The sequence below is a fragment of the Apostichopus japonicus genome, chromosome 21 (genome assembly GCF_037975245.1).
Source record: "Apostichopus japonicus isolate 1M-3 chromosome 21, ASM3797524v1, whole genome shotgun sequence".
Classification (NCBI taxonomy): Eukaryota; Metazoa; Echinodermata; class Holothuroidea; order Aspidochirotida; family Stichopodidae; genus Apostichopus; species Apostichopus japonicus.
The window spans coordinates 15,339,588-15,351,755 of NC_092581.1; the positions used below are offsets into that span (position 1 = coordinate 15,339,588).

Here is a 12,168-nt window from a genome sequence, read left to right on the forward strand (position 1 = left end):
AAAAACATGTTTCATTTTAACAACTACCAACACAACAATTGAATTTATAATTATAATAATGAAGTCTAGGTTCCAAATTCTGAGTAAAATGTAAGCGAAATACTTGCCAATCCCCACCATTCTACTTTCTTTAATAACTGGTTATCAGAACTTTATATTTAAAATTCATTTAGTGGTTCTCCATTGTATCTGTGTTTGGCTATGTTCAGAGCAATGCCAATTCTTAGTATTTCTTTCCACCTTGATCCAAGAGGAATTTCATAACAACTGTAATAACTATGTTAAGTGAGGAGTTCCGTGGTTAATTTAGGTGAAGTTTAACTTCTCTGTGCTCCTCAGATGGTGATGCATGTAAGCTTTTTCAAAACCTTGACAGGTTCAAAATGTTACCATCATCATTGGAAAATAACTGCTTTCAAGGTTAACTTAAATTGTAATTTGCAATGTTTCATGTGGTGAGGTGAGGTTGAGACTGAATTGTGTCAAAAGAGTTAACACTGAGACAAATTACAATTTGACTGAATTACAATTTGACAATTACAAATATAAATTTTGAGTGCATGTATGACAAAGCGGACATCCCCTTCCCTTGCAGATAATTTCCAGGTGTTCAACAAAGATTCTTCCCACACAATGGGTGGGGGAGGGGAGAAGTCTTTCAATGGTGATGCAATAACTTTAGTACTGGGTGGGGTATTAAATGAATACTAACACGGTATGTGGGAAGACTTTATTCTCGTTTTGAGAGGTGCATCTTGACTCGCCTAGTTATTATAGTGAGAGAGTTGTGGCTAAGGCAGTGGACTTGTGATTTAAGGATTGTAGGTTTGAGTCCTGGCCAGATCATGACGTTGTCCTTGGGCAAGGTACTTAATCTCTACTCTCTTCAACCAGGTGTATATATGGGGACCTGTGAGATAAATTGTCAGATGGGCGCTGTTTAGCTGCTGCCATGTGGAGCGATCGTCTGTTTGACAGGTTTTTCGGTGATCAGGGTAATATGTGATGCGCCTTGAGTACCGTTATCGGTTGATATGTCTGCGCTTTATAAACCTAATTATTATTATTTATTAATTCTCAAAAGAAGTCTAAATATGACAAAGGAGAATATATTTCATGTAAACACCAGACCATCTTTGCCTACCTGTATGACCAAATGATTCTCTTCAAGGATATGCTGTTAAATCTTTTGATAAGAATGCTGTGAATTTTTCCCCGGCCAACAGTGAAACTGAGTTCGTAGAGAGCAAATAACATGGCAAGAGCAACATTATTCCAAAGTTTTATATGCAAATTAGACATGGCCAAGGGTAGGGGTCATTATTTCTTCTGAAATATAACTGACTGTCAGGACAGACAAATTAACAATGCACTTTTTTGTGATGTTGCCAAGGAAACGCAACCATTTACATGTAAGTATTCTACAGTCCATAACTCATGCAGGTCATTGAAACAAGACAGCCATATATGCCCTCCAAATAAACTAAACAAACATCGAACAAGAAACAGACAGCACAAAAATTTTGTGAACATTTTATTTGCCACTAGTTGTCATAATTACAAATCAACATCATGGACTGCCTGCCTCTTATCTCATCGGGCACCAAAGGCCTCAATGACTTTCTGCAATCTCTCTATTTTCTTAGCAACATTCTTGGTCGCTTGAACACGGAGTTTCTGAAGAACAAAAAGAAAGATCAATAGATGAATAGATGACAAGAGTATGAAAATTGCTTCCTGTTTTATAGGAAGATATCCATTAATTTGGTTTTGATCAACTTCCTAGTACTTATCACAAAAACAGGAGATTTGACATTTTATTTAGATTATTTTGTTTTTTCTTCATTATTGGAAAAAAGACTTTGACAAACCATGCAAATGAAGCTACTGAACTGCATCACTTTGGGAATTAATATTGAAAGAAAGGCAAGGACTTAAACCAGACACCACACCAAAAGGCTTTGTCAAGAATTGGAACATAACAGTGAAAGTGAACATTTTGATTTTGATTTCATATTTTCTCACCTCAGATGGTAGTGCATGTAACAACATAATTTCAAAGCCACACCATGTGTGACTCAACAATTAATTACCATTCATCATCGGTAGAAATAGTGTGCATACAGCAACCTTTCCCATGTCCAACATGAATATTTCTACCCGAAGCCTATAGAAGAGCTGTTTCACAGGTGTGTGTAAAATAAGGCAATCTAGATATATTAGACTTTAGTGTTTCATTGCAAACATTAATGTCCAAATTTAACTTAAGATGGTAACAATCCAACCTCTGGCATCAGTGGTAGTGTTGCTCAGTTGACTTTTGCAAATGTCTTGCACCTCGCACAACATGAAAGGACACTTGTTACATGTTATCTATGTGCATCAGTAGCAGATCCTGAAATTTCCATCGAAAAAAAAGGGGGGAGGGGTGGGGGAGGGGAGATTGGGTGCCATGTTCTATCCAGTTTTTTCTTAACTTTAACACTTAAACTTAGTAGAATGAAGTGGTCACTCACCCTCTCTGCTTGTGCCTTCTTGAAGAACACCATGGACTTTGATTTCCTCTTGTCCTCTAGAGCTTCCACAATATCTCCGTAATTCCAGCCCACTTCCCTGGACAATCGCCCAAGAACACAAAACTGGAAAGAAGAACATATTTTCCTTTAATGAACGTCCCCACGCATTCTTGAAATTTTAATTCCAAGACTATTCCATTACAACGAAGCAAATTCCACGGGTTACAAAGATTTTGTCGCAGACTAATTAATTAAATCCCGCCCAATATACAGTAATTCGATGAGGAATTGCTATCAGACAGTAACCTTTTCAGTTTGGAATTTTGTGATCATTATTGCTATCTTTCGAATCCTTCATTGGTCAAGACCATCTCGACACAGTTAGAAAAGCAAGTGCCAATATGTAAAGTTAAAGAGAACGTTCCAAAACAGAAAACACAGGGGACAACTTCACTATCTCCTTTAATGTACACTTACATTCCAAACTTGAGATAGATTTTGCTGATCTAATTGGTACTTTTAATTTACTTAATTAAGAACCTAACTCATGTGTTACAAAACTAAACCACTACACTACAAATACAAAACTCAATCTGGATGTGACTTGTTCACTCACCTTACGGCCTGGCTTCAGTCTCAAGTACCTGAGTGCTTGAGGAACCACAAACCTCTTTTTCTAAAGGAAAGATTAAAACAATGGTTGTCATGACAATGGTTGGTATGACGAATGATTAGTTCTTTATCTTACTGAACTACCTCATTTTTGTACAACACCACCAGAATTTGTTCCCTTCCTTTCTTTCACTGTTATTTTGGACACAATCTGAAAAACGTGTAGGGAAAAACCTCAAATGCAGACTATGGAACAAACTAAATCATGAGTACTAACTTTTTCAGCAAATTTCACACTTTTCTTACGTATTGAACAATTTAGAACTGTAAATTTTATCTGAGATGGACTCATACATCTGTTTCTTGGGACTTATGTTATCATACAATGCACACATGTTTATATCTTGTACACTTAATATGCTCGTCTCAGTCATATTTGATGATTTCACATTTTCTTCAAACAATGTAGGTAGGAAATATTTCACATCATTGACGAGCATGGTACAGACCTAGGTTACATGTTAAAGGTGCAGATAACAATTTTGCAAGTAGTTCTTCATATACTCGAGTACACAGCTAATGATATTTTCACAAGTAGCAAGAGTTGTTCTGTTGTATATAAAATTTCTAGCCACATGCGTGAAAGTTCTCAACATCTATGTTCTTAGTTCTCATGCAAAATGCGACTCTTTTTAAGTTGCCCGATGTAGTTACCTTGTCGTATGGCGGAGGCATTCCCTCAAAGACCTTCAGGCGCTCCAAAGCTTCCTTACCCCTGTGTTTCTTGTGTGGCAACATACCTGTGATAGGAAAGTAAACAAGACCATAACACTACCCACTAAGCATATCACATTAGCATTTCTCCTTCCCCCTTGATTCGTTGATTGAGAATACTTAAAATATGTGCCACGTGGTGGCATTATCTTCAAACTTTTCCAGCAGATGCATCATCTTCCTTATCCCATCACCATCCTGTCGAGTCAACGTGGGCTTCTTTCTTACTGCTATGAAAAAAAAATACTGGCACTTTTTGGACCTTTATAACAAGTTGCAGCCTGAGCAGGAGCAAGCAATGTGATGAGACATCCCTAGCTAGAATGTAGGAGCATTTGTCCTTTCTTTCATCTTCTGTTTTTCCCCTTGCCCATGGTCAGGCCATCTGCTGGCCAAAGCCGTAGACTAAACATACCATACATTGATCTAAGTCAAGTCGTCTATTGTCAACCGTACATGGTGATAATCATCAGTATCATCATGATACCTGGTAGGTGAAGGGTCTTGAGCTTAGGTACACTAACTACAGGTGTCTTTGTTGGATCCATGTATGTCTAAATTTGTGCAGCTTGTGAAGGATTCAGATTTCAGCAATACTAACTTCTTGCAAAGGATTTATGTTCTCTACAAATTGTTTTGAACTTACCACGCACAACTCTCCAGAAAATTCTGCTCGGAGAGCGGAAATGGTACGGACCACGTGAGGGCTTGGTGTTTGTCCTTTTCCTGAGAAACTGCAGGTACTTCACTGGTGAATAAGAAGACCATTGCAAAATATTATCCACCTGTACAGTCATTTGATAAAATTTGCATATATTCAAAGAATGCAACAGGAATGAAAAATATCAAATGAAGCCAGCTGTGTCAAACTCATACAAAGCATTAAGTGTAAGGGCAAAGTTCTTAACATCTCAAACGATATATGTTTAATTCTTACTATAGTAGTATGCTCATCTCAGTTCATAGTTGGGTTTATATCACAAATATTCAACCAATGTAGGTATAGAAAACATCATTGATGAGCTTTGATTACAAATAATCTGCGACCTGTTGTTATTAAGCAGGATCCTGCAATTTTTCCAACTCCCACCGAAGATAACTCTAAAAAACCATGTTTCCAAAATCTGGACATTTCTTTTCTTAAATATTTCACAATCTCACTTAATACAAAGCGAACTTTGAAAGATAAAGGTTTAAGAAACAACATGATCTGTTCAAAATGTTCTTATATCTTCTTCATCAGCAAATTTGACAGCCCAAGGGTCCTGCAAAATGCAACTTAAAGGATATTGTAACTGACATTAGGGCCTGCTGATATTGCACAATACCGCAGTCCACTCCAACAATTCATACCCGAGTCCACATTTGAAAAGAACAGTCATACATCATTTGTAGTTTGTGCAAGGTATTATATATGGTGATGAAAGTAAACTGGAGTCTGTTAGAAGGAACAAAACTTCACAATCTCTTAAATATTTAATGCCCTGATATAATTAGGTACATTTTAACAAGATAGTCCTGCTGTTCAACTGAAGTAAGGCTTTAGCAGTTATAGAAAGATGTTATACATTGAAAATGATTTTGCCTCTTACTATAGAACTACGGAATCTTACATTTGTTCCTGTAGAAGCCACCTGAGATGTTGATACGTTCACATCGTAGAACCACAATCCTTTGACCTGTGATGACAAAGTAAATTTTCAGGTAATTATGCTTACAGTATCCAGGGTTTCCCCTGGGATTTCTTGTGTGAGATAAAACTCGTTTGTGACACTGGACGGCATGAGAATACCTCACATAAATTTGTTTAACATCCTAATGTAAATCATCCTAATAGTCAAGTAGATAAAAATGCTATGTTAAATAGGCAGAAGAACTATTATTTGTCGTAATTATTAAGTGTTCACAGCCTATTTTTCAGTGTCAGGCGATGGCATGGGTTAAAAAAAAGTTGGATGGCAATCACTGCCTTCTCTGAAAGTGAGGTGGCGATGTTTGAAATATGTTTGTGAGGTTGTTACAGAAAACAGAGGCGGCCACCTGACAAAAAGAATACTAGGGGAAGCCATGGTACTGTATCTAGACATTATGGTCAAATTGTTTGTGTGGCCAAATTAGTACCTTTAGGTTGTGTATTGCATAATATTTGGGCATTTCTTTCATGCAACCATACACACAGGTAGAAATAAAGTGCATACAGCAATCTTTCCCATGTCCGACATATATATTTCTACCCGGAGCCTATAGAAGAGCCGTTTCACAGGTGTGTAAAATATGGCAATCTAGGTATATTAGATTTAAGTGTTTCATTGCAAACATTAATGTCCATATTTAACTAAAGATGGTAACAATCCAACCTCTAATGTCAGTGGTTCTGTTGCTCAGTTGACTTGTGCAGTGTCTTGCACCTCACAGTGCATTGCATAATATGTGGGTATTTCTTTCATGCAACCATACACATGTTTGTCTACTCCATTTTAAGCATATGAACAACTGAAACTCAAAGAACTTGTTTCATTTTAACAATTACCAACACAACAATGGAATTTATGATTTAAATGATGAAGGCTAGGTTCAAAATTCTGAATAAAGTGTAATTGAAATACCTGCCAATCCTCATCATACACTTTCTTTAATAACTAGTTTACCAGTTATTTTTCAAATTCATTTAGTGGTTTTCCATTGTATCTGTGCTCGGCTATGTTCAGAGCAATGCCAAGTCTAAGTATTTCTTCCCACCTTGATCCAAGAAGAATTTCAGAACTACTCTTCTAATAACTATTTTAAGTGAGGAGTTCCGTGGTTAATTTAGGTGAATTTTACCTTCTCTGTGCTCCTCAGATGGTGATGCATGTAAGCTTTTTCAAAACCTTGACAGGTTCAAAACGTTACCATCATCATTGGAAAACAACTGCTATCAAGGTTCAACTTAAATTGTGTATTTTGTAGGACCTTCCTAAGAGAATATTCCATATATGGGATCCTTCAAATTGCTCAGTATAACCTTTATATCTGATTCAACACATCTACCCACCTAAATGTGCAATTCCCATACGGAAAATGACACAGCTATAAATGATTCAGGGTGTGTAACAATTTATGCACCTTGAAATAGCACTTTTCTATGTACATATATCACTCCCATGTCATGAAGAAATTGAGGATCCCTTCTAGTGGCTTACAACTTGGTTCTTATCAACATTCCCACTAAATGTTGAGTCAGTCATTATATCCAGACAGTGACTGGACAAATCATCAGCATCTCTCTTTACCTAGTAAATTCAGTGGGCAATTATCTTACCTTGTAGCAGATTCTTTGCCACTATGGAGGCAAGGCGACCCATAAGATGGCCGCTGCCATCGATGATTAGAAGCTGAAATGTACAAAAGAACATGGAGATAAGAAAAAATATATTTAATTGCATATCAGACAATTTACTACTTTTTTTCTACTTGAGATAGACAAGGTGGGGGTGAGGGGCATCAAATTCTTCATCTGTTAGGTTTGCATATCCACAAGTATTAATTTAATGTAGGCAGGGACGAAAAAGTGGTTTCCAGAGGACTGATCTGACGTCAAAAGGAACCTTGAAAGCAGCTCTCTGAAACCTTTAATGACTATGCTACTGGGATATCTTGAAAAAGTCCTGCATCTTATGCAACTTGTCTCAGTAATTTAAAATTGATTTCACCCTTTGTCAAACAATGTAGGTAAATGTGTAACATCATTGACAAGTATCAACCCAAGCAGTTGGCAATAAGCATGCAAGATACATTAAAATACTGGGCGGTTATTCATTGCTAATAGGGCCTACAATATAAATGCTGGAAAGTTAGTAGTTTGGTAGAGGCCTCCACAACAACAGTCTATTGCATCAAAACCCCTGCTAAACAACATTGAAGTGAAAGTTCTTCGACTCTGGTAGTTAATTTTGCCACCATCTGCCTAAGCTCTGCCATGTCATCCTGTACCAAATGAGGAGCAGCGGCTACTGCGGGTATGCTGGACTCAACAGCAGATACAGGACTAACACATGGCGCAACTTCCAATATTATATCAGCAAGTGGCTAATTGCTCTAGGGTGACAGTATCCTGAGATGGCACTAGAATAAGCTGTGCATTTGTAGGCAGCCTCTGTACAAATAGCTGTCTAAAAATACTATCTTCTAGAGTACTGTCACCTAGGAGTTGTCGCATGTGCCTTAGTAATTGTGATGGCTTGCGATCGCCTAATTCTTCCGATATTAGCAGTTGATGCAGGCGCTTTTGTTGTGGGGCAGATGTAAAATGTAAATGTTACAACTACAGTCCTAAATGAGTGACTATAATGTTTACAGATGTAACAAGCTCAAGAACAGACTTCAAAGTCTAATAAGTGCATCACTGCTTAATAAATTCTACAGTAATATTAACGTCACAGCGACTGTACAATGTATGCATTGTAAAAAAAATGGTTAGGCTAAGTGCGTAAACCTTACTAAGCAGTACAAGCGATAGTAATGAAATAGATGCAGAAAAGCAATAGATAGCCGAAGAATCACGTCGGGATCACCAATGAAGAGGTTAAATATCATTTTTACTTTTACTTACTCTCGACATCTATGTTCTAAATGATTCTCCGACGACCCAGTCGCCCTTCTGACTATTTCATTTGACTGGTTCAACTCTCCAGTAAATGGCCTAGATGTGTGAGCTGCAGATGGTCAAAATATGGCTTCGCAACTATAGCGCAAGCGCGAGGTAGATCTACCAGATAAATATGATGCAGACTAGACACGCAATTACTCCTAATAAGTAAGGCAATACAAATATGAATGTAGTATCCACCCTGTCCTATAACCACTCTCTTAATGAGATAAACACGGGGTGAACATGCCCTGAGTAACTGCAATGTCTAAGTTCAAGATATGTATAAGTAATAACTGTTATCAGTATCTTAACTGTCTGCAGACCATGAGGAGAAGAGGATGAGTGACCACATGTGTGTCCCTTATATACCAGCCTAGGTACTTTCAATGGTAACCTAATTAACATGTGTATAGAAACTATACAAAGTGCTACTGATGAAAAATTCCATCAATGCAATCTGGATAACTCTAGCCAGAGGCTTATTAGAGGGGGTAAGTAAACAAACAAATTCAACTGGTGAATACTGCTGATTCTTTATATGTCACCTATTAAGCACAAAAATTGGGTGTCACAAAAGTACTTCTTCATGTCATATAGAGCTCTAGGCTATGTGCAAAAGTTTATCATTCACAGCCTTAGTGGATATATAAAATGGAACAGGCCTAAACCAAAACATATTACTGCCATGTGGAATGAAAAATATAGTTGATCCATTACATCTATTCGGTTTAAAGCTGTATTTTGCATTAAATCTTGGTCTTATGACTCTCATATCAGTATTGTGTAGTAGATGACTAATGACTAGATGACAATACTACTTCTTTGCCAATTTTTTGGCTTATTCCAAGAGATCAAGCAAATGATAAACTCAAAAGAAACCATTCTGTGACAAATGTGCCAATTCCCTAGTGTAATTAGATTGCTTAGCTCCCAGTTGAATCCATGACAGTACCAACTCCCTGACTGCACTGAAACCAGCCATAGTATTACACTGTGCAGGCAAGACTGTTTCTCATATTACATATTGAGCTAAAGACATTTGCATGGGCATGAGCACTGTCAGAGTTATGTCTTCTTCCACCTGTTACCTTGGATACAAACACAGGACATCAAATTCTGGTTTGAATGCTGTAGTAAAGTTTTTCATTTGCTCATTTTCTACAAATGAGCCAAAATTTTGTGCAAGGAGAACATTGTCATGATTGTGCACTTAACTACAAAAAAGGTACAAAAAAGGATGAGACATAGTGATAGGCTAGGTTGTGTTTATAGTGGAATGCATAATGAAGCTTTCACTCATGTCATGATGCACCAAGGACATGCAAAAGCACAAAGTGAGTGACAGCCAGTTGCCAACCCAATATACATGTCACCGTAACTTGTAATTAAATATAGATCTGACGCAGGCTAGCCCCATGAACTAAGACAGACATCACATTTGTAACTAGATAATTTACTATTACAAGTTCACAGACAAACCCCTCACAGGTTTGTATTTGGGAACAACTGTCTATTTTATAACAAACATTCAGAGCCTTCAAAACTGCTACACAAAATTTGAACAAAAAATTATTTCCTGGATTCAAAAATTTATTGTGTGACAAGAATATTATACCATCATTGCTACAAACTGTCTAATCTAGCATATAGTTAACTTAGGCTTAGCCTATACTTTATAGATAGGCAGGGAGTAATCATACTTAGACAAACTTAGCAGTCTTGTCTGTCTATAAAAGAAATTGCATGTACCAAGGGGAATGGCTCATTGAATGGCCAACATGTTACCTGTCCAGTGAGCAGCAGCTTTTACCTAGTGAAAAGCTATTACTACAACTTCAAGGCCTTAGATACAACATTCATGATGATCTAGCGTGTAAGTCAATTGGGACTAATGGAGTACGCCTAGCCTATACATGTGACATAAATGAAAGCCTAGCCTAACGTTGAATATGCAAGTTGCACCGATACTAAGTTGGTGTCTAGAATGGCCTAAGCTGTGTTCTGTGGCAAGTCTTCACGTGTATCAACACAGTACCGTTACTAAAATGGCGAGTATTCTAGCGATTCACAAAAGGAGTCGTGACAGATACCGTCAACAGTTAGTTTTGATTTAATCACACCGAAGAGATATATTTCAAATTTAATAAGAACTCGTATTATGTTTAAAATTGAACAATCCTAGTAACTTCTTAGGAACGCACCTTGTGAAAGCTCGACATGATGGCGAAGAGGAGGATCATGGGAAATCCACTCGCAAAGCAAACGGTGAGCGCAGCTCACACCTAACCTGCAAGAGTCTATGGTAAACTATTGGTATACATTTTGTTGATCGTATGTTCATATATACGAGCTTGCATATAGTTATTCACAAACAAATGCATAAAATTCCAGAATATATCCTTTTGTGAGGATATGAAAGAAATTATTCGCCAATTCAAAATTAGAAATAAGATGGTAAAAATTAAATGTAATACGCAGGTATATATTGTATTTAGACATCATATTATTCCATGTGACTCCGTGGCGCAACGGTAGCGCGTCTGACTCCAGATCAGAAGGTTGCGTGTTCGAATCACGTCGGGGTCAATGATACCTTTTTGGCAACCATTACTATCTTACTTTAAGCCTTTCATGATCAGCAAGGTTTTTATATTTTGACTCAATCTACTTAACTTTATTTGTGTTCTACTTTAGCTGAATAACTAGTGTATACTTAGGTGAAATTCTGCTATTCACGTAAGTAGAATGCTTTCTTCGTGCAATTGCATGGGAATGGGCCTCAATTTAACTTTTCACTACAATTCCACCTAAATTGGATTCTACTTAAGCATACAAGAACTTCTCTGAAGTGGAATCATTTCAGCTTAAGTGATCATATTTACTTAAGATAAAATACAAAATAACTTTTGAGCATGGTTAATATTAACAAGTCTTTCGAGTTCGCATCTATATTTCACTTAACTTAAAATTGATTGACCAATTGCATATCACTTAAGCTTAATTGTATTTTAACTTAAGTAAAATTCATTCCCTTAAGTGGATATAAAACCGCTTAAGTTAATTTGTTTCTCCATTTTACTTAAGTAAAATACAATTAACATTAATCAGAATAAAAAAAAACAGAAAAACAAAATATTCTGGATTGAGCACAATTGCAAAGTTAACTTAAGTGCAAACGTTTTTTACTAAAGTGAAATATGACGTAAATTATGTCATTTAAACTTAAGCTCATTAGTTTGTATTTTAATCAGCTAAAATACAGTTTCGCTAAAGTAAAACACAATTAAGCTTAATTTAAATACAATGGAACTTAATTTCACTGAAGCCTAATTGTATTTTACCTAAGTGGAATTAATTTCACTTAAGTAGAACAGAGCTTCAAATGTTAAAACGTCGTGCCGTAGGGAACTGGGTTATCATGGACTTTGTCTCGGAATTGGACTGCCCTAAATTCAGCTGACTCCGCTCGAGTCCATACGGTTATAAGTGTGAAGGATATTGTTATTACAATTATCCATTTCATAGCTTACTTCTGCACTGAACGTAGGCTCTTTTGGGGCAGAAACTATAGAAAGCCTGGATACTTTTACTGACCAATAGCATATATGATTACCACCGATTAGAGAAACTTCGTTC

General features: G+C 36.9%; 1 protein-coding gene and 4 non-coding genes across 5 annotated transcripts; 1 reads left to right on the plus strand and 4 right to left on the minus strand.

Annotated features, from left to right (window-relative positions):
- Positions 1 to 1,519: 1,519 nt before the first annotated feature.
- LOC139962613 (large ribosomal subunit protein uL13-like) lies at positions 1,520 to 10,818 on the minus strand. The gene is made up of 8 exons (XM_071962753.1): positions 10,734 to 10,818; positions 7,204 to 7,276; positions 5,516 to 5,581; positions 4,549 to 4,650; positions 3,843 to 3,928; positions 3,133 to 3,192; positions 2,517 to 2,639; positions 1,520 to 1,677 (listed from the first exon to the last, which is right to left on the minus strand). The coding sequence occupies exons 1-8, from the start codon at positions 10,770 to 10,772 to the stop codon at positions 1,594 to 1,596; spliced, it is 633 nt and encodes a 210-aa protein (XP_071818854.1). The 5' UTR covers positions 10,773 to 10,818; the 3' UTR covers positions 1,520 to 1,593.
- LOC139963323 (small nucleolar RNA SNORD34) lies at positions 3,548 to 3,626 on the minus strand. Its single transcript, XR_011791555.1, has one exon. It is a non-coding gene; the product is annotated as a small nucleolar RNA SNORD34 (small nucleolar RNA).
- Positions 4,851 to 4,926, minus strand: LOC139963324 (small nucleolar RNA SNORD34). The gene has a single exon (XR_011791556.1). It is a non-coding gene; the product is annotated as a small nucleolar RNA SNORD34 (small nucleolar RNA).
- LOC139963322 (small nucleolar RNA SNORD34) lies at positions 7,564 to 7,639 on the minus strand. The gene has a single exon (XR_011791554.1). It is a non-coding gene; the product is annotated as a small nucleolar RNA SNORD34 (small nucleolar RNA).
- Positions 10,819 to 11,046: 228 nt separating the features above from the next.
- Positions 11,047 to 11,118, plus strand: Trnaw-cca (transfer RNA tryptophan (anticodon CCA)). Its single transcript has one exon. It is a non-coding gene; the product is annotated as a tRNA-Trp (tRNA).
- Positions 11,119 to 12,168: the final 1,050 nt, after the last annotated feature.